The sequence below is a fragment of the Pungitius pungitius genome, chromosome 8 (genome assembly GCF_949316345.1).
Source record: "Pungitius pungitius chromosome 8, fPunPun2.1, whole genome shotgun sequence".
Classification (NCBI taxonomy): Eukaryota; Metazoa; Chordata; class Actinopteri; order Perciformes; family Gasterosteidae; genus Pungitius; species Pungitius pungitius.
Window position 1 is genome coordinate 20,393,484 of NC_084907.1, and position 20,468 is coordinate 20,413,951.

Consider the following 20,468-nt stretch of genomic DNA (forward strand, 5'->3'; position numbering starts at 1 on the left):
TAAATATATTTTACAAACTTGCCTTGACTGCACTGCTGCAACAGTGTTTACCTGCAGCGTAAAATAGGCTGACCCAACGTGGATTTTTAAGATACAACATGGAAACATGTTGAGTCGGACAAAAAAAAAAAAAGCGGACAGGAAATGATCTCACAAACACTCCCCCACTGATTGCTCCCATTTTCCAGTTACAGAAAAAGAGTGAGTAATGCCTACTGCTGCTTTGCGTCTGCTCCTCTGTTCCTCCCCTGGATCTACTGAGAACATTACACTGTGGATGTCTGCCTCAATGCTCTGTAGTCTCCCCCCAAATAAAATGATAATACACTTGCCCAGCTGAGTTCTTGCCTTTCAGTGCAGCGACATAATGTCTAAAAATTGCTGCTTTGTGTATAATTTTCAGCCACATACAACCAATGTTGTGTCAGTGTTCTTATCTCTTTGTTTGCGGTTTGTGATGAGTAGTTTCTTGTCTGATATAAATATATATTTATTTATTTTGAAATCAGAGGCTTTTGTATTCAAAATTTGCAATATTAGAATATGTCCTTAATACAAAAATGATGTTAGAAAAATAGATTGAGTCAAAACAAAAGAACTTCTTTATACCAGGCATAACAGACATCTATAAGTAACCAGCTGGCACACTGACACAAGAGCCTTTGATCTCTGTAATTACAGCCTTCATGATAATATTTCAGCTGAATGTGAGGTGAATTACCAAATGGGGCCTGAAGGCTTCAGCCCGCTTGAATACTGGCACACAGGATGAGTGAGGCAGTTAAAGACAAGCCCCTAAAATTACAAAAAATACTTGTGTCAATGTTTAATGGGTTTGTTAGGCAAGTTGAGGACACAAACAGCCGAAAGGCTGTCTAGAAATATTTCAAATCCATCCAGTATAACTGCAGTAATGCAAGTGGAAAGGCAATTTAAAAGGCCATAATAAAGATTATGTGGAAACTTTTTTAATTCCATTGTAGGCCAGCGTATCATGGCAAAAAACAGATAAATTTTACATGAATTTGTATTGAGGGACTGACCACGCGGGGGCTTGAATTTCAGGGTTAGGACCCAAAAAAATGTGAGTGTTACCACTTCCTTTGGTTTGACAGTTGGATGAGCAAGTGCCTTGCAAAAGAAAGTTAATGTCAAAAGACGTCTGCAGGAGAAAAAAAACTGTTTGGGATATCACGCAAAACCAGACTTTCAATAAGACAATTTCTCTTGGCTAAGAAGAAAAGGGAGACATATCTAAAATAATTTATAAATAATCAGATACACTTGAAATATGCTCTGAATGAAAGACAATAGTATCTCAGCAGCATTCTCGCTCTGGCAAAGCTTTACCAACCATGTGTGTAAAGCAAGGTACCTTTGGACTTTCCCATGAGGGAAAACACATTTAATGGCATCATGACAATAACTGTGATCCAATGCATGTTTTTTTTACACAGTACTGTAGCTGCACCCACTTACTGTACAACGCATCAGCCCAATGCTGACCCGGATAGTCACAAATTACAAAGCCACATTGCTTATTGCTTAGCCTGATCTCAGCCATTGTGGGCTATATTTTTTCCTTTTCTTCATTACAGATAACTAGTATTAATAACTTATTTTATTCCAATTATATGTTCTTCAGAAGGACACAGTTAAATGAAATGATGATAAATTAATGTATACTTATATTGAATAATTATTCATTGCCCATTTTAGTACTTTAATACATTCCGATTGGTAATGGGGAATTAACCCTCTTAAGCTTTTTTTCTTGAGCAGCTATGTTGTCTAGGGTATTTTATACAAATAAAATAATTGCTTAATTACTCTTGTTGACTGTGAAAATAAAACTGTTACTGGTTCTCCATTGACCAGGTTTGTAAAATAGTTCATGTGTAAGCACATTTAAGCAGGAACACATTTTGCTACATGTGTTAAATATAGAAAGGAGGAGTGGCCGTAGTGTTTTCAAATCGTCACATTATTCCTTTCAGCTTGTAATTTGAAACCCCGTCTCTGCAGCGAAAGGGCGCTAAGACAAAAGACGCCGTTCGTTGACATATGTTTAGAAACTTTTTCACTCCATTTACTTGATTCAATATTCAGCTTTCAGTAGACTTTCGTGGTTTATCGATACTTTGAAAAACCTACGTGTTCGTTATTAACATTTTAGAAACAAATATAAAACGCAAACTGATGTGTTGTAAGAAAACCAAGTCTGATACCTTATTTCGGAGCTTTAATACAATTGACCAATCAACAAGGAGCTGGTCAGTAGGCGGGACACTACATCGTGATTGACAGGACGTCCCTCCTATCAAATACTCTGCCTGCAGACATTGTCCAATTGTGTGTCTGTCTCCAACAAGAGAGGATTTTCAACGGGCTCGAGAGAAAAGCGGAGACAGGCAGACATCATTTCTCTCTCAGCGCCTTTGGACTACCCACACGAAGGCAAAGAGCCAAGAAATACAAAATATATATATTTTTCTTAACAGGAATATAATTATCTAAATTAATTTTGAAAATCAGCCATGGCCGACACAGCTATTGAAAAAACCGCAACTGCAGAGGTTACAGCCAAGGTGCGTTTCATTCCGTTTTTCTTTCGGTTAAACTGTCGTGTTAAAAGATTTTTGTAACTTTTCGAAGTTGTTGTATTATTCATATCCAAAATTGTCTTTGCTCACTCGGGGTTCAACAGCTGTATGCGGCTACAGCACCCAAACCTTACCGTTTAACTTAATTTCAAGTTAAAACAGTAACCGGGTCAAAATGGGAAATTACCTAAATTAAACACGTCTCGAATGCGAAGTTCTTCGACAACCGTCCACCGAAGCGGCGACCTACGGGTTCGTCTTCGGCGTGTGCAGCTGGACATTGAACGCGCGGTGTGATGGTGGTGGTTTAGCTAAAAGCGCCTTGATAAAGCAGACAAAGCGGTGAGGGAGAAACCGGAGCCCTTGAAGCGGAGCTGCTGCTGCTGCTGCTGTGGGCGGGAAGCCACAGTCTCGTTAACGCTGCGTTTCGGGGGTGGAAAAAAAAAAGACCTTCACCATTGCAACTAATTCGACCCGACGTAGTCTTGCTTGAATTAAAACTTTATCCCAGGTATGGAGATCGAGCTTTCTCATTAAAAAAAAAAAAAAAAACCCAGACGTGGTTAAGAACGCGTGGCTCCTTCAGAATAAAGCCTTTTGCCGAATCGTCACGTTGATCAAAAGCCATGCTTTTATTTTGTAGGAGCTGAAAGAGAAGAAAGAAGCGGCCGTAAAGGAGGAGGGGGAGAAGCAGAACAAGGAGGAGGGGGAAAAACAGAAGGCGGGGGAGAAGAAAGAGAAAGAGGAGGAGGAGAAGAAGGAGGAGGAGAAGAAGAAGAAGAAGGACGACGACGACGAGGAGGAGGAGAAGGCCGACAACGGGGAAGCACCTGCCAATGGCACAGTGAGTTGGGAGACGAGGACCAGCCTTTGTCTTAGCAGCCCTCATCATGCAGGTGTCGCTGCGCCCGCCTCCCCTTCCTGTCCAACTGCTCTCTACGCAGCGCTTTGTTTGCCTCGTTAAAAGGCACAGATGTTCGCTAGCCGACCCGCAGACGTTTCCATTGGCGTCTCTAGTTTAGCTTCGCAGCTAATCCTCTGGGGAGTGAGAGCTCGACACACATGCCCCCCCCCCCCTTTTTTTTAAGTGTCCCCAGGGGCGTCTGTACGCGTAGGACGGTGGGAGGATTATTTCACATATGCTGGGGATTTCTATTCTTTTTTTCTTTCTGTCAAACACTGCTCATTTAATAAAAGGCCCAATTCTGAGTTTTGCTGTTTTCTTTGACTGACCTCGCTCTCTCTTAATCCAGAATGGCGCAGATCACAGTGAAAAAGTGGAAAAAAAGGCAGAGGAGAAACACAAGAATGGAGATGATGGTATGTTCATATAAATTACCTACTTTGTTTCCAGGAATATACTTGCTCTTTAAAAGTCTCACTTTGTTTTTGTCACAAAATTCACATCCTAGTGTGGCCTAAAAGGTCAAGATTCCGTTTTAACAAAGATTTGTCTTTTTTCTAATCAAAGTCAGGAAATGTTTGTTTCTTTAAAAAAAAAAAAAATGAAACTGTGCTTACAGGAGAAGCAGAGGTGGCGCCCCCTGCTGAGGAGGCTGATGCACAACCTGTGAAGCGTGCAGTAGAGGTGGAGGAGGAGGAGGAGGAGGAGGTGGGTTGTCACCAGGCTGAAAAAATTCCTTTCTATAATGAAGTGTTTTTAAAGATCTTGACTTATTTGAATTTCATTCTTGGCTAATGCTTAAAATGTTTCGATTTTCTTTTTTTTTTTAAATAGGAAAAGGTGGAGACAAAAAAGCAGAAGACAGAGGAAAATGGAGATTCAAAAGAGGCAGAAGTGGAGGCTTAGGTCTCTACTCTGCTACTTGTTTGCAGCACTGTCCAACCAGCCTGGTCAACATCGTGTTGTAGAGCTTGTGCTTTCTGTACCTTTTGAGACCTACTTTTTTGCTCGCTCCCATGTTTATCACATTGCACTGGAGTCCTTAAACATAGTGGCCCGGCATCCTTTTTTTTATGAAATGTTATTTATTGGTCTTTAAAATGAGCTTTTTTTTTACTTGTACAAATTGGGCCACACCATGAGATCATTTTATTTCCATTTCTTGGGGTTTTATATTGGTATGCTTCGAAGCGCAATCTCTATTATGTCGTTGGTGACCAGGGGATTCATCCCTACAGGCAGCTGCTCAACTCTCCATTGCTCATGTTGACCTCCTCAGATTCACTTCAGGACCAAAGATAAGTTTTAAGCAGGGGCTAATGGACAGTTGTTAGCATTATAAGTTGAGGCATCATTTTTTTGTGTGTTGAGCTGCTTGTTAATTATTGGCTTGGCGGCCCTGTTAACACAACAGATGGTGCAAATGGATAAAGGGGTCCTGTCTTGTGCCTCCATGATACGACTGCTTGACCTTGTTTTATGGAGGCAGGATTTTGCAATGTTAATTAACCCCTCTTAAATCTTAACGCTTTGGTCATTTGTTCTGTATGCATTCCACGCAAGTTTGTACCATTTATACTTTGTTTTTCTTACACGTTCAACAAGTTTTATGTTATGGCTGTGTAGCCCAGTTTTGTGTGCAAGACTGCCCTTTTCCAAACCAGAATGACATTCGGTTACTCCAGCCACTGCTTTGTATATTCTGATTAACAAATAAATTGTCTTTTTACTTAATTTGTTTGCGTACGTTACTTGTGCATTAATGCCTAAAATGTTTTTCAAAGTAGATGATGTCACTTGACCCAATTTTTCTTATCGTGGAAAATGGCTGGCTTGGCTGCAGGAATAATCTAATTCACTTGATAATGGAAAAGGGGGGCACAGAATAGATTAGTCTGGTCTCCTGGCTCCCCCATGTGGTCTATTTAAAGATAGCAGCTCATTTTAGAGAGGGAGCCGGTATCGGCTGTTATCGTCATCAGTGGAAAAACAATCGACACAGGAGGTCAAAGTGGCAAAATGATCATTTTAGTTCAATCTACCCTGAATATAAGTAGATTTTACAGTAGTGCTGCTAATATCGAGCAATAGGGTCCCATATAACTTTCTTTTTTTTCTTTTTTTTTTTTCTTCAAGCAAGATGCAACAGCATGATCCATAGTTTCTGTCTCAGAAACGTTAGCATGGCGTGCATCCATTCGGTCCTGGAGGCAATGATGGACGTTCCGCTGAGACGGCAATTAAGACTGGTTTTCAGTAAGCGCCAGCCAATGAAACTTATCACAATTGTAGGCTTAAAACAGGTTAAATACTTGTGTTAACCTTTTTGTTGAAGCCCAAGAGTCTGAAGTAGTGACCCCTACAAAGCATTACTGTTTGCCCTGGTCAGTAGATGTACAAAAACGAAACATTCTGCCAATGAAGATGGCTTCTCTAGGATAGAAAAAAAGAATCGGGGGAAGCTGGCTAACCAGAGAATGACTACATTGAGTTAATGGGCCACGCGGGGTGGAGCAGATGCCTACTACCCCAAGCATGCGTCTTAAAGATGGCAATAAGCACTTACTGCTGAACCCCACCCCCCCGCTCCCCACCCTCAGTTTATCCCTTCAATGTCGTCCACCTTCAGGGTTACCCATTGTTCACATGTGAGTCTTCTGCCTGTTTGCTGTTCTTCAGTTTTTTTCAGGCTCCGACTGAATGCCGATTCACACCCCAGTTTCAACTTCTCCTCTTCCTGACAATGACAAGAATCACTGTCATTATTACAATGGCATGGCCGGGAGAGTGGTGACAGCTCGTGGCCGGACCAGCAGCACACATTTCTCTGTTTTTTATGGTTTTCTTTAATACAAGCGTGTGCTTGTGTGGCATCTTATTTGTCGGGGCTCTATGCTGATTAAGATCTTAATATGCGTTGTACTTTGGACTTGATTAAGAGTAAACCAGCACCGAAACCACACCGGTAAGTCTCATGATGATTGCTTTTCGTGTGAGTGAGGTCTTGTTTCTATTCGCTGTTAAAACGTGAACTACGTGAAGCTCCTCAAGACTGTTACAGTGATTTAGTTCAGCTTCTAGAATATCTGGACTATGTGTATGTTCTTTTAGTCAGATAAAACCTGCTTAAGGTGTGATGCAAATATTCCAACTCAGAGAAAAAGGCAGGTAGACATTCCCTCGGCCGTATGACCGAGCAAAACAAAGAAAGGGCTTTGAGAGATTATATATCGCAGCTCATGCAGACGTTAGGCAACTGATAAAAGGAAGAAAAAGAAGGGGAGAGCTGTGGTTAGCTTGTACGTAGTGATCAACATTTCTATACACAGACAAGCGAGAAAATATCATGCAAGATTTCAAGAATCAGACAGAAGAACAGGCTTCCCTGTCCCCAAAGAGGTCCCTCACTCTCTCATCCATTCATCCCACACTGCATTCAAATGGGTACACATCTGTTTGCAAAAGTAAGGAATGCATGGCGCACACTATATGAACACACTGCTCATGTACACACCTCTTAAGAGTGGCTGATGTGTGTGTGTGTGTGTGTCTAGCTCTGAGAAGAGCGCTATCGATTGGTGTGAAACAAACTATGGAACTGTGCTGTACAAAACGCATCAGGGTGTGCAGTGTGAAGGTCAACAGGAGCATGCCCGCTGAGGCTGCTCCTGTGTGTGTGTGTGTGTGTGTCTAAGAGACTTTTCTAAATGTGCACCAACAGTGGCTGGGTCTCGCTATCGGGGGGCTCACCCTCGGGGGGGGGCAGCTGGTACACCACGCAGAGAGAGGAGTACACGCAGCCCACGAAAGACATCAGGCTTGAAAAGTACATCACTCCCTGGGCCCCACCCACCAGTGAGGTCAGAGGTCCCATCGCCACTGAGACCAGGATTTGTGCCAGGAAATACTGGCAGCTGAGCAGAGAGATGTCCACCCCCATCCCTCGTCTGGTCCCCTCCTCTGACGTGCCACAAAACTGAGGAACACATGCAAACAGTTTAAGGGTAAGGAGTAGTTTTGGGACATTATAGGCATTCTTTCTGAGATGTAGATGTGAAGATCAATACCACTCATGCTTGTGCTCTACATATTTACATACTGCATGCAGCTACAACCAGCATGGTCTATTAACGGTTGAATTAAGACTACAAACAGGGAAACAAAGTTAAAGTATGGAAAATAGTCTAGGTAATTATTCCAAGGAGGTAATAAAAATGTCATGAAGTTCCATATCTGGATACTGACCTGAGGGCTCTGGTAGTATTCACACAGCAGAGAGTAAGGCAGCGTGCATAGGGAGGAGAAGAGCACCCCGTAGGTGACACACAGAGAGAGTACCACGTAGAGGTTGGTGGATAGTGTGGCCAGGCCTGTTCCCAGACCAAACGCCAGGTAGGCAAAAAAATAGAGCGTGCGAAGAGAGAAACGCTCCTCCAGTTTCTCCAATATGGCTGAAAGTAAAAGAAAAAAACCCCAGAGGCAGAGAGAGAAGGCACAGATGTTACGGTTATCGAGGTGAAGGGAAGACAAAATCATGGCAGGTTCTGCATTCACGAGACCCACACGTCGTGTTTGCGAGTGTGGCTCACCTGAGTAGAAAGCAGCGCTGAATGCATAGATGCACATGCCCCAGCAGCCCATGCTAACGCCAGCGTTGTACCGCTGGTAAGCCTCAGAGTCATGGGGCGCTTTGGGGTCTCCTTCGAACACGACCTCCCCCATGAAGTCGGTGTAGAAAAGCAGCATGCCTTCAAAAGACAGCCAGCCTGGAAAAAGACGATGAGTATCAAAAATGCAGGCCGGACAGTTTGTCACCACGACGATCATAAAGCAGTAGAGGATTCTCACCCAGGAAATGATTAGTGCATAAACTCCGCATGGAGGGGGGCATCCTGTAAATGGCCACACACAGCAGCCTTATTGACAACTGCGACTCCCCCGTCTCCACGTTCTCACTCAGGTCGCTCTCGTAGCGCACCCCGTTCAGCAAAATGTTTGCAACCTTCATCCGAAAAAAACAAAACAAAGACACAAGTGTTTTTAAAAAAAAAAGTGCACAGGTGACTGCTACTGACTAAACAGTTTCTAGCATTTACGAAAATAGCGTGTCGGGACCTGCTGACTGAAGGTCACTGTTCTCCTGCGTCCGTTCTCCAGCCCGACGACCTGGGTTGCGATGGGGTCCTCCATCAGAGCAAGACTCTGGGGTCGCTTCAGGATGCCAGCGGAGGAGTCCCGGCGCGACCCCGCACCCGGCGGAGCCCCAGCGGCTGTGACCTGAGATTGTGCTTCTCCCTCGGGCTGCGGCGCGTCCGCACCCTGAGGCGCGCCGGACGGCTGGGACGCCGCGTCGGCCTGGCTCCGCGGGTGGCTCTCTGGCCCCTGCGCGGACTGGTCAGGAGGAGCGGGGTCCCCGGGAGGCGGGGCCACTGCGTCGGTGCTGGACGCCGGGGCCTGTGGTGTCTGCTGACCCGTGTAGCAGTCTATGAGCACACTGTCTATATAGGAGGTTCCTAATGACGAGGCAAAGTCATTGATTCCCGTGAGCGAGTTGTCCCGACTGATAAAGCTGCCGTATTTCGGAGTGAGGGGGCTCAGGGGCGATATGGGGCTAGTGAGGCCGGCACACAGCCTTGCATTGGCACTGCAAGAGTGGGCGAGAGAATCAGAGTGGTATGGGTGAGACTTTGGGAAGTCGTAGCTGTAGAGACCGTCCTCGTCTTCCTCATCCAGCCCCATAGCCGAGGCAACGGGGGGAGAGAATGGAAGGGGGAGGCTGGGGCTTTTTAGGTGAGCTTTGCTGGCGTTTTTGTTCTTTGGTAGGCGCCGTTCGGGGATACTCAATAGAGTCATGGCTGTGGCGAACACCAAAGTTATACTCGTGAACATGTATATGACCCGCAGTTGACCTCCCATCGACCTTCCAAATTGTGTCTGGTCCCAGTTGATGCCACCCACAATGTAGCCAAATCCCCCTCCTAGTCCTGCAAGGCAAGATTAAGAGAATAAATATCTATATACTGTAATCTATTCAAGATTTATTTTAGGTCTCTTTTCTCTTATAGCTTCCACTTTGTGATGATAAAGCCTTCCTGAGTTTGCGTTTTCTCACCTGCGAGTAGCGCATGGATGTTGAGTCCCCGATCCTGGTCCTCCGGGCTGCACACATCCATCATGTAGGCATGGCTCGGGTTGTCGGCGGAATCTGCACTGAAGTCCATCAGGACCACGCCACACACCGTCAGGATAATTCCCCACTTGTGATTGGACGCGGTGTCAGCCAGCGCGCCTCCAATGTCCCGCCCGTTCAGCACCAGGGTCAGACCAAAGAGAGCCCCTTGTGAGGGAGGAAACTGCTAAGTTAACCTGCCCTCCTCTGAGTTTACAGTCAATTTACAAAGTATGGATAAAAGGGAGAAATGTCTAACAAAAGACAGAGTGATACAATAGAAGGAGAGAATCCTGTGTTTTTATGTTAGAGTATGGACTAAAAGGCAGGATGTCTTAACATCTGTAGTAAAATTTATAAGCATGGATCAGTTTCTCTTAGGTCTCCGGACTGTCCAAAGGTGTACCCACATACATATTTACATTTTTTTTTATTGTTCTTAAAGGGGCACGGTACTTTTCTCACCTATAGCCAGGGCAAAAATGAAAGGTCTCCTTCGTCCAAACCTGGATGTACAACGATCACTCCATGCTCCGAGCAGAGGCTGAACGAGGAACCCTTCAAGCCAAAGACCGGGTCAAAAGTACTGCACAAAGCCACTCTAACTCACAAGATAATGTATCGTATTGCCTTGCCCATTTTACGTCGCTCTCTACTTACCCAGAATGGGGCTAATGAACCAAACCAAGCTGTAGAATTGATCTGGCAAGCCCATCTGCAGGAGAACTGGAGTCACATAAGCCGTTTCCATGGCGTAGCTGAATTCAATGCCAAACAGGACGCAGCCGTTGAAGAGCAACTCTTGGAAGGTGCGCCGTGGGGGAAGCTCGCTGAGGTCCAGCTGGTCCAGGGGACAGGGCGTGTTGGGCGGGGGAGGTGGGGACGGTCTTATCAGCTTCCTGCGCTTTGGCTGTCTTTGGAAGTTGTTGGCTCGGTGACTGAGGTGCCGGGTGGTGGACATTGGGAAGCTGGAGGTTTTGGAGAGTGAGGTCCTCCAGAGACCTTCCTGAGCTGTGGATAACCTCCCTCCTGGACTGGCCAAAAGGGGGTCACTGGGCGTGCCCATGCCCGGAGATGACATCTCTCTCAAGCCAGTTTACACTGCAGCACATATACAAGGAGGACACGCGTTGTTAAGACCAGACCTGCGTGGGGTTTGATTTGACTAACTAGAGGTCATCCAAGATCATCATAATGTAGCATGATGGCCACGTGCCGCTGATGGCCGTGTCGCGCTACCGGCAGAACAGAGGCAGCAGCGATGGCACAGGGGTGATGTTCCACGACGCACCGCAACCAATGCGCATGTGAGTGTTGTGCGCAAAAGAAACCATGTGCTCGGCGTGGCTGACTCCAGCGGGGCAGCTGTTTCCATTTTAATATTTCATGAAGAAAGCTCAAATCGGGCACAATGGAGACGCTGGTAGTGCATTTGCGTGGATAACGTATCGTCATCGCTCGGATTTAAACTGAACAGTTGAGCGACGTACAACCCACATGTAGCAAGGTAGATAGCTTTTTTTTAACATATTTTTTTAATAAAATGATACTCGATATTATCCTTATTGGCATTGGGTCCATTATTGTGAAGACCACACAATCGACCCAACTGTGTTGGAAGGTTGGCGGAGGCGTGCAAATCGAAAGGTGAAAGATGATAATTACCTTATCGGGGAGGCTCGTCATGTATTGCAGCGTACAAGGTGAACAAACCATTATGGTTTATAAAAGAACGATGGATTATTTACGTGAGTCATGATTGTTTTTGTTTTTTGCTGTTTTTTTTTCTTCTCCCTTTTCACGCAGTCATCCCCCTTGCTCTCTCCTCCGTCCCTTCTCCTTCCCCCACTCATCTCCTCCTTCGCCTCTTCATCCCGGTGCCTCCCGTGACGTCACGTCCCTCCCTCAGCGCCGCGGAGAGCCAGCGATGAAAAAAACAACTGTCTGTCCATCGATTCATCTACTTGTACATACGGTTCTCCAGAAGTGGCATTGTAATATTTGGTAAATTATGATTACTGGCTGAATATTTATTGTGTTTCCAGGGGCACAGATAAATACATATATATGTATGCAGACATGCATCTATATTTAACTTATATTTAAACCTAAAACACATTGCTTCACTTATTGGGGGAGAATGCCTCCAGAACAATAAGGAGATCATACATGAAATTAGCGGGTTTTCATCGGTTTTCCCCTTCAAAACTTCAGTGTTTCAGTCGTAAATTCATGTTGTTGGTCTAAACATTGTTCAAACCCTATACATTTATTTTAAATTATAGTCAATCTTTAAGGTTTAACAAATACAAATATTCCAGGCAGTATAAATGTGTGTAATGTTAGAGACAAAGCAAGCTGGGGGTTGAGTTTGAATGTTTCACTATCTGAACATCATGGCGCGAAGGGAGAAGCAAATGTATGTAAAGCATGTATACGGAATATAAAATAAAAAATTGCACTTGTTTTACATCCATACAGCTTCTTCAAGACCAAACGAAAGATTGGTCAAATTATTTCAACCAAGGAATTGTTAAATGATTAGCTTTAAAAAATAAACAATTTAGAATAATATGTTTACTCAAATAAGCATAACTCACAAATCTTGACCAATTAAATACATGTCCGAAGCGTCAAATAAAACTGAATCTTTATTTTAACAACAATGTAAATCCAACCATATATATATGGACAAAGAAATACTTTCAGTAGGCCTCAGTAGTCTCGTTGGACCTGGATCAGGTCCATGATGGTGAGAGAGAGTGCTGTAAATGTGTAGAAGGGAGGAGGACTGTAAGAAAGCACAGGTGACACTTATTTCATTAACAAAGTGTCCGTTTGCGTGTCCCAGTATAGGCCAGTGGGCCTTGATAGCAGAGTCCAGTCCTTTTCAATTATACCTTGTGTGCTTGTGCTGACAGGCATGATGCACTTCTGTGACTGTGACCATGAACAAAGTGTGATTCTCGGCCATAATAAAGGAATCTTGAGTTCTTTGTTAAATGGTTGGACGTGGTTTGGCTCCCCGTGTGGAAACCGGAGTAAACCATCGGTTCCAGTTTAAGCGGGACAGAGAAGGTGTCTTTCGTGCGTCTCGACAGAGGTGTCAAATTTTTGAGATAGACGGATGAATGCACCAATAATAAATACTTTATAAGGCCCTTTAATCACTAAATAAACATATTTAGTATATATTATCAATCACTAAAGAAATGTATTTAGTGATTAAAGGGAATTCCCTGATAGCAGGCTCATCTGTCCTGTGATAGATCTGCCCTGCAGGTTGTCCAGCTTGATCCTGATGGATGGCAACAACAACTAAGACCCTGGTGTCTGAATTTATTTACAGAGAGAGTATATTTGATCTTCAAAAAGCTAAACATTGATGTTTGAATGCACAGTAAACAAAGATCAATATCCAATTCTGAAATCAGAGTGGAAGAGGCGGAAGGAGTTAAAACTTGAAGTACAGCGGTCTAGTACGTTTTTCACCACATGTATGAAACAGGTTAAAACAGCAGAAGCCGATGGCTCTGGTTGCCTCTGTGGTTAATGGGAAACAGACAGATGGGAACAATCCAACCACCATAAAAAGTAACTAAAGGTCGTGCAATAAATGGTGTTACCTTTGAGCTCATGTATCGCATTGTGCACACCTCATGAACATGCATTCATGTTGAAACATGTTGTCCTGTGAGAAAGCAGTAAATGAAAAAAGAAGAAGAACAAAACGATGCTGGTTCTTGTGATATATTAAGTATTTCCTTGATGTTTCAGAGTCACCCTTCAGCAGTCCCGCCTCCGTCTTGTACACACAAACACGAGTGCACCCACTGCGTGCTGTGATTGGCTCACCTTTCAGCAGCAAAAACAATCCTATTGGACGTCAGTGCGCATGGGGGCGTATCAGGATGCAGCTGTTTCGCAACTGTGGTGCGGGCGGTACTTCAATATTTCCACAACTGTAACGTTACATGATTCCACTCCGAAGGGAAAAATTCACATTTCTCGTCGCCTTGCTCAGCGTTGGGTTAGTCGTATAAAAAAACGAAAATGGCAAACGTCGACCTTGTTCAGCTCGGAAAGAACGTGTTGAAGAGCGGTGAAACTGGCGAGGTAAGATGGGAAGCTGCTTGGACTCCTGTGAGCTTTCCTCACATTGCACACGAGATCTGGTTTGGGTTTAAAGGTGCTCTCTCCTGTAATCAAAAGTCGTGCTGTTAGATTGACTGGCTCCCCTCAGAGAATCCCTGCTGCGTACAACCTCCCATTAACTCCCAGCTTTTCACATAATTGGTGTCAAACGAGGCCCCTCGAGGGTGACGTAACGACGATCTTATGAAATTGCACGTGAACCCAAACGATGAAATTGCTTTCTCTCATGTGTGACTTCACAGATGATCTATCCACGCCCTCCCACAGTGTTTGCCGACTGTGATATGCTTTGTTTTATGGCTCCAATTGTGTGTGTGTGTGTGTGTGTGTGTGTGTGCGTTTTCAGAGTGTGGAGCTGCAGACCCTGTGGCAGGACCAGCCGGTGGTCTTGTTCTTCCTGCGCAGGTTTGGCTGTCAGGTGTGTCGCTGGATGGCCACAGAGATCAGCAAACTGGAGCCGGACCTGGGAGCCAGCGGTGTTGCGCTGGTGGGGGTCGGGCCAGAGGAGTTTGGGCTGAAGGAGTTCATGGAAGGAGGGTTTTTTAAAGGATGTAAGTAGTTCTTGGTCTGTTTTCATATTCAAATACAGAGCACCTATGAGTGTGTATGTATGTATGTATGTATGTATGTGTACTGAAATGTTGGATTGGATTAGAAAAAACAGCCAGTTATGTGGTAGAATTGTAAAATGACCATCTATTGTCTTCTTCTTTTAGCCATTTATGTTGATGAACAAAAGAAAAGCTACAAGGATTTGGGCTTCAAAAGGTGAGTAAAGTAAATCTACATTCACTTGTTGTAATACAGAAGCTTTATTATGTTTGCTCTTCCCCTGTTGTCATTCTTCAAAGAGGATTTTAACTCCATTCACATACTTTTCAACCAAAACAAGTCATCGATTTGTCATTTTGTAAACAAAAAGCAATTCTTTTTCTTATTCTATCTTTATCTGTCACATTCCAGTTACTCTATTTATTTGGCTTTTCAATTGTTGTTCAAACTAAACTTAGGATATATAAAAACTAGGGCTGTCAAAAATAGCGCGTTAACGGCGTTAATTAGCTGTTTGTTGTTAATTACGTCAATTTTTTTGACGCATTTCACGCATGCGCAGTGTGACAAATTATTCAGGTCCGGAAAGAACCTCTTCTTCTAGGGAATGCACTTCATCCTATACAACACATTACTGCCACCTGCAGGCATACGTCAGGCCGTCAGGTTCAGCAAGTCGTTTGCGCCAGAGACCCTAACCCCCCCCCCCTCCCCCTCCCCCCGGTTCTCACGCAGCGGAACAGAGAAGAAGAAAAGCTCCGCCCAGCAGAGCTTTGCTAAGAAAAATAAATAAAGAGCAGCGCCGAGATAGAGGAAAGACCATCGGAGAGACCCGTAATACTGTTCTGAAACATGCGGAGGAAGAGAAGCCAATGCGATCTAATTCCTCCCAGGTATGGGGATATTTCACACTGAAATGGGGGGTGCTGGCGGATTTCTTTGCAGCGCCAGTCGTTCTAATCGCCGCGCTCGACTTCAAGGTGTAACCTTTATTATTGTTCGGTCTGAAACGGCGCGCCCAGTGACGGGTGGTGCACCAATGTTGTTGTTCGGGTGGAAATCGGGAGAAAGGTCGGTCCGGGAGATTTTCGGGAGGGGCTTTGAAACATCGGGAGGGTTGACATGTCTGGTCATGTCTGGTCATCGCAGGAGCACAAACTCACAGCAGAGTGGGATAAACTGCAGAGGCTCGAGACCCTTCTAGAGCCATGCAGGGAAATCAGTCTGTAACTTATCAAATAACATTGATTTGATTATTTTCTGGAATGAATTAAATCAAATATCAATAACATGTATTTATGTAAAAAATAATAATTATGATAATAATAATGATAATTATGTATCTGTGTCCTGTTATTTATCTTTATTATGCATTTCAGAAAGAAAAAATTGTTAGGATTCAGGTGATTAATCCACTGAAAATTCTGATTAATTTGATTAAAATGTTTAATCATTTGACAGCCCTAATAAAAACATCTCTTTGGGCTGTGGGGAAAAATAAGGTCATTAGCTTTGCTGCTCATGCAAATCTTCTCTCATCCTCAAAATATTTGCCGCATTGCAATGATCTCTAATTGAGAAGCTGCGTGTCTTCACACTCAGATACACAGCCTTGAGTGTGGTACCTGCTGCTTTGGGGAAGAAAGTAAGAGATGCGGCTTCGAAGGTATGTCACCTGCAGGTTCATACAGTTACTTTCCGCCTCGTATTCATCCTCATAGAAGAATGGGGTAAAGTTCCTGAGATTCAGAAGGACACTTAGACCTTTGACTCTCTGTCTTCTGGTATTGGTTTCAGGCCAATGCTGAAGGCATCAAGGGAAACTTCTCGGGAGATCTGCTCCAGAGCGGAGGCATGCTCATTGTGTCCAAAGGTACAGTACAAACACAACACAGGTATTTGGGAGGGTCGGACTTGTGAAGGTGTATGAAACATTTGAACCAATGGTGGCTCCAAACTTCTTTAGAACTGTGGGATGTCAATATGTAAATTATCTGACCGTATGGAGATGGTCGGAGCGATGCACCTTCGCAGCCTCTCCTCTAGAGGGCAACGCTGCAACACAATATAGTAGTAGTAGTTCTTCACTCTCGCTCTTAACGAGCTGTGTCTCAATTCAGTGGGCTGCATCCTTGTAGGACCCGGCCTTCGCAGTAGACCTGGGCGGAGTCCTCCCAAAAACCGCATCGGCTGAAGCGAAATGGGACGGTCCGGCCTAGGGGGGAACTTCCTGCTTGCGTCGTCATCAGCTTCATCTCCGCTGTCCCCGTTACCAGCGTTACGTAACTTAAGCAATTTTTTTTAAAAACTAAGATGTGATGCTATACATTATAACGACCCCATCTGACGGTATTCGAGTGAATTCTATTACATTCATTTAAAAATGAACTCTTCCCCCGGCTTAAAATCATGGTCGGCCCGCACTGCATGACGACGACGACGATGATGATGAAGAAAAAGATTTAGAAGATTCAACTTTTTGTCATTGCACAGAGTACAGGTACTGAGACAACAAATAGCTTCTCCGCATGTAACCCATCCCACACAGTTAAGGGGTTCGGTGTCAGACCAACAACCCTTCGGTTCCCAGCGCACCCACTCTACTCCACGCGCCACGCCCCCCCCCCCCCCCCCCCCCATATCCACGATGGGGATATGATGGGCCGCAAATGATAGATCAGATGCGTCCTCTAGATTGGCGTCCAGAGGGCTGCGTTGGGAGCAGCCGGCGGGACGGGACGGGACGGGGCGGCCGAGTCGATGGATGCAGCCCGTGGAATTGAGACACACCCATAGACGTCAGTGCTGACGACTTTCCCCACTTCTTTTATGCACACAAGTGTGAAGATTAAGCTATTCAATTCATGGGAAATTTGCAATTGGGTGTCGGATGCAGTCAAGTCAAAGACTAAATGTGTTTCCTTGTGGTTTTGTCACAGTCATTTTGTGTATTGAGTCTATGCTGTGTCTTGTTGTCTCTTATGAGTCATGAGTTCACCAGAGCAAATTCATCGCAGCGAGCTGCTTCCATGGCTGATTTCTCCGAAATATGTTTTGCCCTTGCAAAGGTGGAGAAAAGGTCCTACTGCATTTTATCCAGGATTCCCCAGGAGACCACGTACCTCTGGAGGAGATTTCCAAGGCTTTGGATATCTCATCCAAAGCAAAAGCAGGACAAATGCCCGTGGTAAGGCATCCCATGAACTTTCTGATTGAGCTTCAAGCTGCACTGATGTCCTTCTATCAGTGTTTTCTACAGTATCAACACATATGCAGCACACTTATTACTCCGTCTTCATGCTCCGTCTCAGCACGTCGTTTACACTTGACTCCAACATCGAAATATTACTTTTATATTATTTTTGCCTTCCATATTTTGAGGAGAGAGCGAAGGGGCCTCGTGGTTCATTCAGGTCCGCTGGCGATAGACCAGAAAGTAGACGCTAACATTTAAAGTGCAGTCCCCTGTTCTACGCCGTGAAAGCGAATTAAGGGAGAAATCGCTCCGGGGATCAATGACTTCACAACTTGTGTCCGAAGCGCCGCAGACCTCGGAAAAGGTTTTAAGCCTTGTCACCGCAGAGAAGTCATCAGCTGGTTTGAGACGTCAGAACAAATGTCTTCTCCTCTAAAACAGCTGATGGAACTTGTTGACTTCTCTTATCTGGGTCTCAAAAAACCTCACACTGGATTTGTAGATTAACTTCAGCCCGGTGATTCTGACATGGGGCCCAAACCAAAAACCCATCCATTCCCTCAGTATGATCCTTTTTCTTACCATGAATCCTGGCTCCCTTTCCGTTGTGTTAAAGCAAAATTGCCTTTGCCCATCGATGAGATTTTTCATTCCAAGAAACAATTTTTTTCCCATTTCTGATGGGCAGTATAAATAAAACTGACTTGACTTTTCCCTTACCTTCTCTTTCAGTGCAATGACAGCGTTTGCACACGATGAGGACAGCTACACATCTGGAATGTCAGCAAAAAGCTAACGTGAACATAAAACTACTGTCAACATTCTTAATTACCTTAATGTCTTTGTAACAATCACACATGAAACATAATCTACAATGAAAGCAACAGGGACTTTCCTTTTGTCTTTAACATTTAATTGTATCTGAACTTTTGCACTTAAACTAATGTTTTGTTTTCATCTAGCTTGACTTTATTACAATCAGTTCATAAATGAATAATTTGTATAAATTATAATAAAAGTTTAAAAACATTGAGTGGATGCAGGTGATCCTCACGTCATAACTATAGAAATGTATTGCTCATGTGGCATTTTTCTACTGAAGGCTAACTTAATATTATGATTTTATACGGTCAGCACTATAATTCTATTAGTAGAATATAAACAAATAAAATGTAAACAGGCATTAAAACCCTTTCACAGATGACAGTTTTGTTTCTTTATAATTGTTTTACATAGAAATGACAAAGCAGAGACTTGACATCTTCGTAGTGGAGACAGTCACTTTAATGGCAACCTAGATAATTACATAGCAGCAGGAACATTCATAAAACATCTAAATTCTTTCAAAGCAAGATCAAGCGTATTTCATAAATATTTATGTAGATAAATAAACTCTTCTGATGGGTCAAGATGAAACATTCAACAGTTATGTATTTGTTCTTGGTATTTTCAAAACGACACAATTTCACCATGTACGTAAATGTGAAGCTAGAACGAAAGGTAAGAAATGTAAGCTTTCTTTCTTACCTGATTTGAATATTTGACATGTAAATACTGGGGTATAGAGTATACACAATAGCACGTTGTATTTGATATACCCTACAATGTTCTCAATGAGGATAAGCTGTAACGGGAAGGTTCGACACTCGGGGGCGAGACGCCCCGTTGCTTTCTGCAGGAGAGCGAGGTGTGACGACTGAAACATTGATACGTTGACATTTAAAAATCAGGCCACGACCAGCAGCTGGTTAGCTTAGCTTAGCATTAACACTGGAAACAGGGAAACCGCCATCCCGATCCAGTCCCCTGGTGAATTACTTGAAGCCCGACGAGTTGGATTTGTGTGTGAAATGTGATCCTGCGTTTTCTAAAGTCATCTCGATGCAACACTTTTCTAGTTGTATATAAAATAAAAATGACAACCGTGTGTTACAACAAGTTGTCATCAATTTGTTTTAACTCTCAATGTCGAGCTTCAAGACGGCGTCACACTTTCACCAATTTACATTCTGAGTGAAAACTCAGTCATCATGTGTCCTCAAACTACACACTACATGCAAAGACAAACCGACGACAGACTTTGAGCAAAGCTTCAAAAATCAAGCAAACATTCAGAGCTGGATGCGTGTTTTTTGTTTAAAAGGCTCTAGTTTCCCATGAGTTCTGCTCTGCTTTGATTCTCCTGTCATTACTTGTTAATAAAAGGTAGAAAATAACAGTCGTGGGCCCCGGCCATCTCTTTAATGACAAGCCCCATACTTCAGTGTGTGTGTGTGTGTGTGTGTGTGTGTGTGTCCGTGGGCTCGTGGCTATAGGCTGCAGCATTAACCACACTTCAGCACACAGCACTTCATCCTTTAATCTTCGACAGCCGTGATCAATGTGAGATCAGGGGACAAACCACTTCATCTGCTGCCATGTGTGAGTGTGTGTGTGTGTGTGTGTGTGTGTGTGTGTGTGAGAGAGGGGGGTCCTCTTCTCCCGTAGCATTTTATTGGCTTTACCAGAAGCTAAAGTCTTGTTATAACTGTGTGTGAAGGAAATGAAAATATTTTTGAAATATGTTTGTTTGACTTAGTCGTAAACTCACAGATATGATTCAAGCCGACCTTATGATATTCAATGTCATCTGTCTCAGTCATCTGGTGAAAGGTTGAATATGCAGAAGCAGAATAAAAGAGACGCACTTAACCCAAAACTGTATCTAAACTTGGCACTAACTATTAATGCAACTAAGTGATATACATTTTTTTTTTTTTTTTATCATTATCACATCACTCCATCTCCAACACATGCTTTTTCTCACTGCCTAAAACATTTCAGGCCACCAGTATTTCCAAACATTTGAAATATGGTTTCATTAAAGGAAAACTTTCATGACCTACGCCT

The 20,468-nt window shown here is 43.8% G+C and overlaps 3 protein-coding genes and 1 long non-coding RNA gene across 8 annotated transcripts; 3 read left to right on the top strand and 1 right to left on the bottom strand.

The window, feature by feature from the left end:
• Positions 1 to 2,360: 2,360 nt before the first annotated feature.
• si:ch211-222l21.1 (parathymosin) lies at positions 2,361 to 5,241 on the top strand. Of its 2 annotated transcripts, none has more exons than XM_062564035.1 (5): positions 2,361 to 2,588; positions 3,247 to 3,447; positions 3,857 to 3,923; positions 4,127 to 4,210; positions 4,340 to 5,241. In XM_062564035.1, the coding sequence occupies exons 1-5, from the start codon at positions 2,538 to 2,540 to the stop codon at positions 4,411 to 4,413; spliced, it is 477 nt and encodes a 158-aa protein (XP_062420019.1). In that variant the 5' UTR covers positions 2,361 to 2,537; the 3' UTR covers positions 4,414 to 5,241. The 2 variants fall into 2 exon arrangements, with proteins under 2 accessions (XP_062420019.1, XP_062420020.1); XM_062564036.1 differs by having other exon boundaries at positions 4,127 to 4,204.
• A 272-nt stretch (positions 5,242 to 5,513) lies between these two features.
• Positions 5,514 to 11,487, bottom strand: slc45a1 (solute carrier family 45 member 1). Of its 3 annotated transcripts, none has more exons than XM_037448074.2 (10): positions 11,342 to 11,487; positions 10,337 to 10,777; positions 10,142 to 10,234; positions 9,620 to 9,844; positions 8,623 to 9,491; positions 8,356 to 8,509; positions 8,097 to 8,273; positions 7,753 to 7,958; positions 7,361 to 7,483; positions 5,514 to 6,244 (listed from the first exon to the last, which is right to left on the bottom strand). In XM_037448074.2, exons 2-10 carry the CDS (start codon positions 10,755 to 10,757, stop codon positions 6,104 to 6,106), a joined length of 2,409 nt encoding a protein of 802 aa, XP_037303971.2. In that variant the 5' UTR covers positions 10,758 to 10,777; positions 11,342 to 11,487; the 3' UTR covers positions 5,514 to 6,103. The 3 variants fall into 3 exon arrangements, with proteins under 3 accessions (XP_037303971.2, XP_037303972.2, XP_037303970.2); XM_037448075.2 differs by having other exon boundaries at positions 6,115 to 6,244; positions 7,258 to 7,483; XM_037448073.2 differs by lacking the exon at positions 5,514 to 6,244 and having other exon boundaries at positions 6,472 to 7,483.
• LOC119194036 (uncharacterized) lies at positions 6,360 to 12,146 on the top strand. 2 transcript variants are annotated; one of them, XR_005114122.2, is made up of 3 exons: positions 6,360 to 6,472; positions 7,229 to 7,511; positions 11,483 to 12,146. It is a non-coding gene; the product is annotated as an uncharacterized LOC119194036 (long non-coding RNA). The 2 variants fall into 2 exon arrangements; XR_009956834.1 differs by lacking the exons at positions 6,360 to 6,472; positions 7,229 to 7,511 and adding an exon at positions 11,044 to 11,183.
• Positions 12,147 to 13,566: 1,420 nt separating this feature from the next.
• Positions 13,567 to 18,783, top strand: prxl2b (peroxiredoxin like 2B). The gene is made up of 7 exons (XM_037448083.2): positions 13,567 to 13,792; positions 14,178 to 14,382; positions 14,548 to 14,599; positions 15,986 to 16,049; positions 16,181 to 16,256; positions 17,452 to 17,570; positions 18,312 to 18,783. Exons 1-7 carry the CDS (start codon positions 13,730 to 13,732, stop codon positions 18,336 to 18,338), a joined length of 606 nt encoding a protein of 201 aa, XP_037303980.2. The 5' UTR covers positions 13,567 to 13,729; the 3' UTR covers positions 18,339 to 18,783.
• The last annotated feature ends 1,685 nt before the right edge of the window (positions 18,784 to 20,468 follow it).

Excerpts from the sequence above, each read along its gene's own strand:
- prxl2b (XM_037448083.2), top strand. The coding sequence starts at position 13,730 with ATGGCAAACGTCGACCTTGTTCAGCTCGGAAAGAACGTGTTGAAGAGC. Across the intron at positions 13,793-14,177 it reads AGAGCGGTGAAACTGGCGAG|AGTGTGGAGCTGCAGACCCT; the intron begins GTAAGATGGGAA and ends GTGCGTTTTCAG. Across the intron at positions 17,571-18,311 it reads AAGCAGGACAAATGCCCGTG|TGCAATGACAGCGTTTGCAC; the intron begins GTAAGGCATCCC and ends CTTCTCTTTCAG.
- slc45a1 (XM_037448073.2), bottom strand. The coding sequence starts at position 10,757 with ATGTCATCTCCGGGCATGGGCACGCCCAGTGACCCCCTTTTGGCCAGT. Across the intron at positions 7,959-8,096 it reads CAGCGCTGCTTTCTACTCAG|CCATATTGGAGAAACTGGAG; the intron begins GTGAGCCACACT and ends TTTTACTTTCAG. Across the intron at positions 7,484-7,752 it reads AATACTACCAGAGCCCTCAG|TTTTGTGGCACGTCAGAGGA; the intron begins GTCAGTATCCAG and ends TGTGTTCCTCAG.
- si:ch211-222l21.1 (XM_062564035.1), top strand. The coding sequence starts at position 2,538 with ATGGCCGACACAGCTATTGAAAAAACCGCAACTGCAGAGGTTACAGCC. Across the intron at positions 3,448-3,856 it reads AAGCACCTGCCAATGGCACA|AATGGCGCAGATCACAGTGA; the intron begins GTGAGTTGGGAG and ends CTCTTAATCCAG. Across the intron at positions 3,924-4,126 it reads ACACAAGAATGGAGATGATG|GAGAAGCAGAGGTGGCGCCC; the intron begins GTATGTTCATAT and ends CTGTGCTTACAG.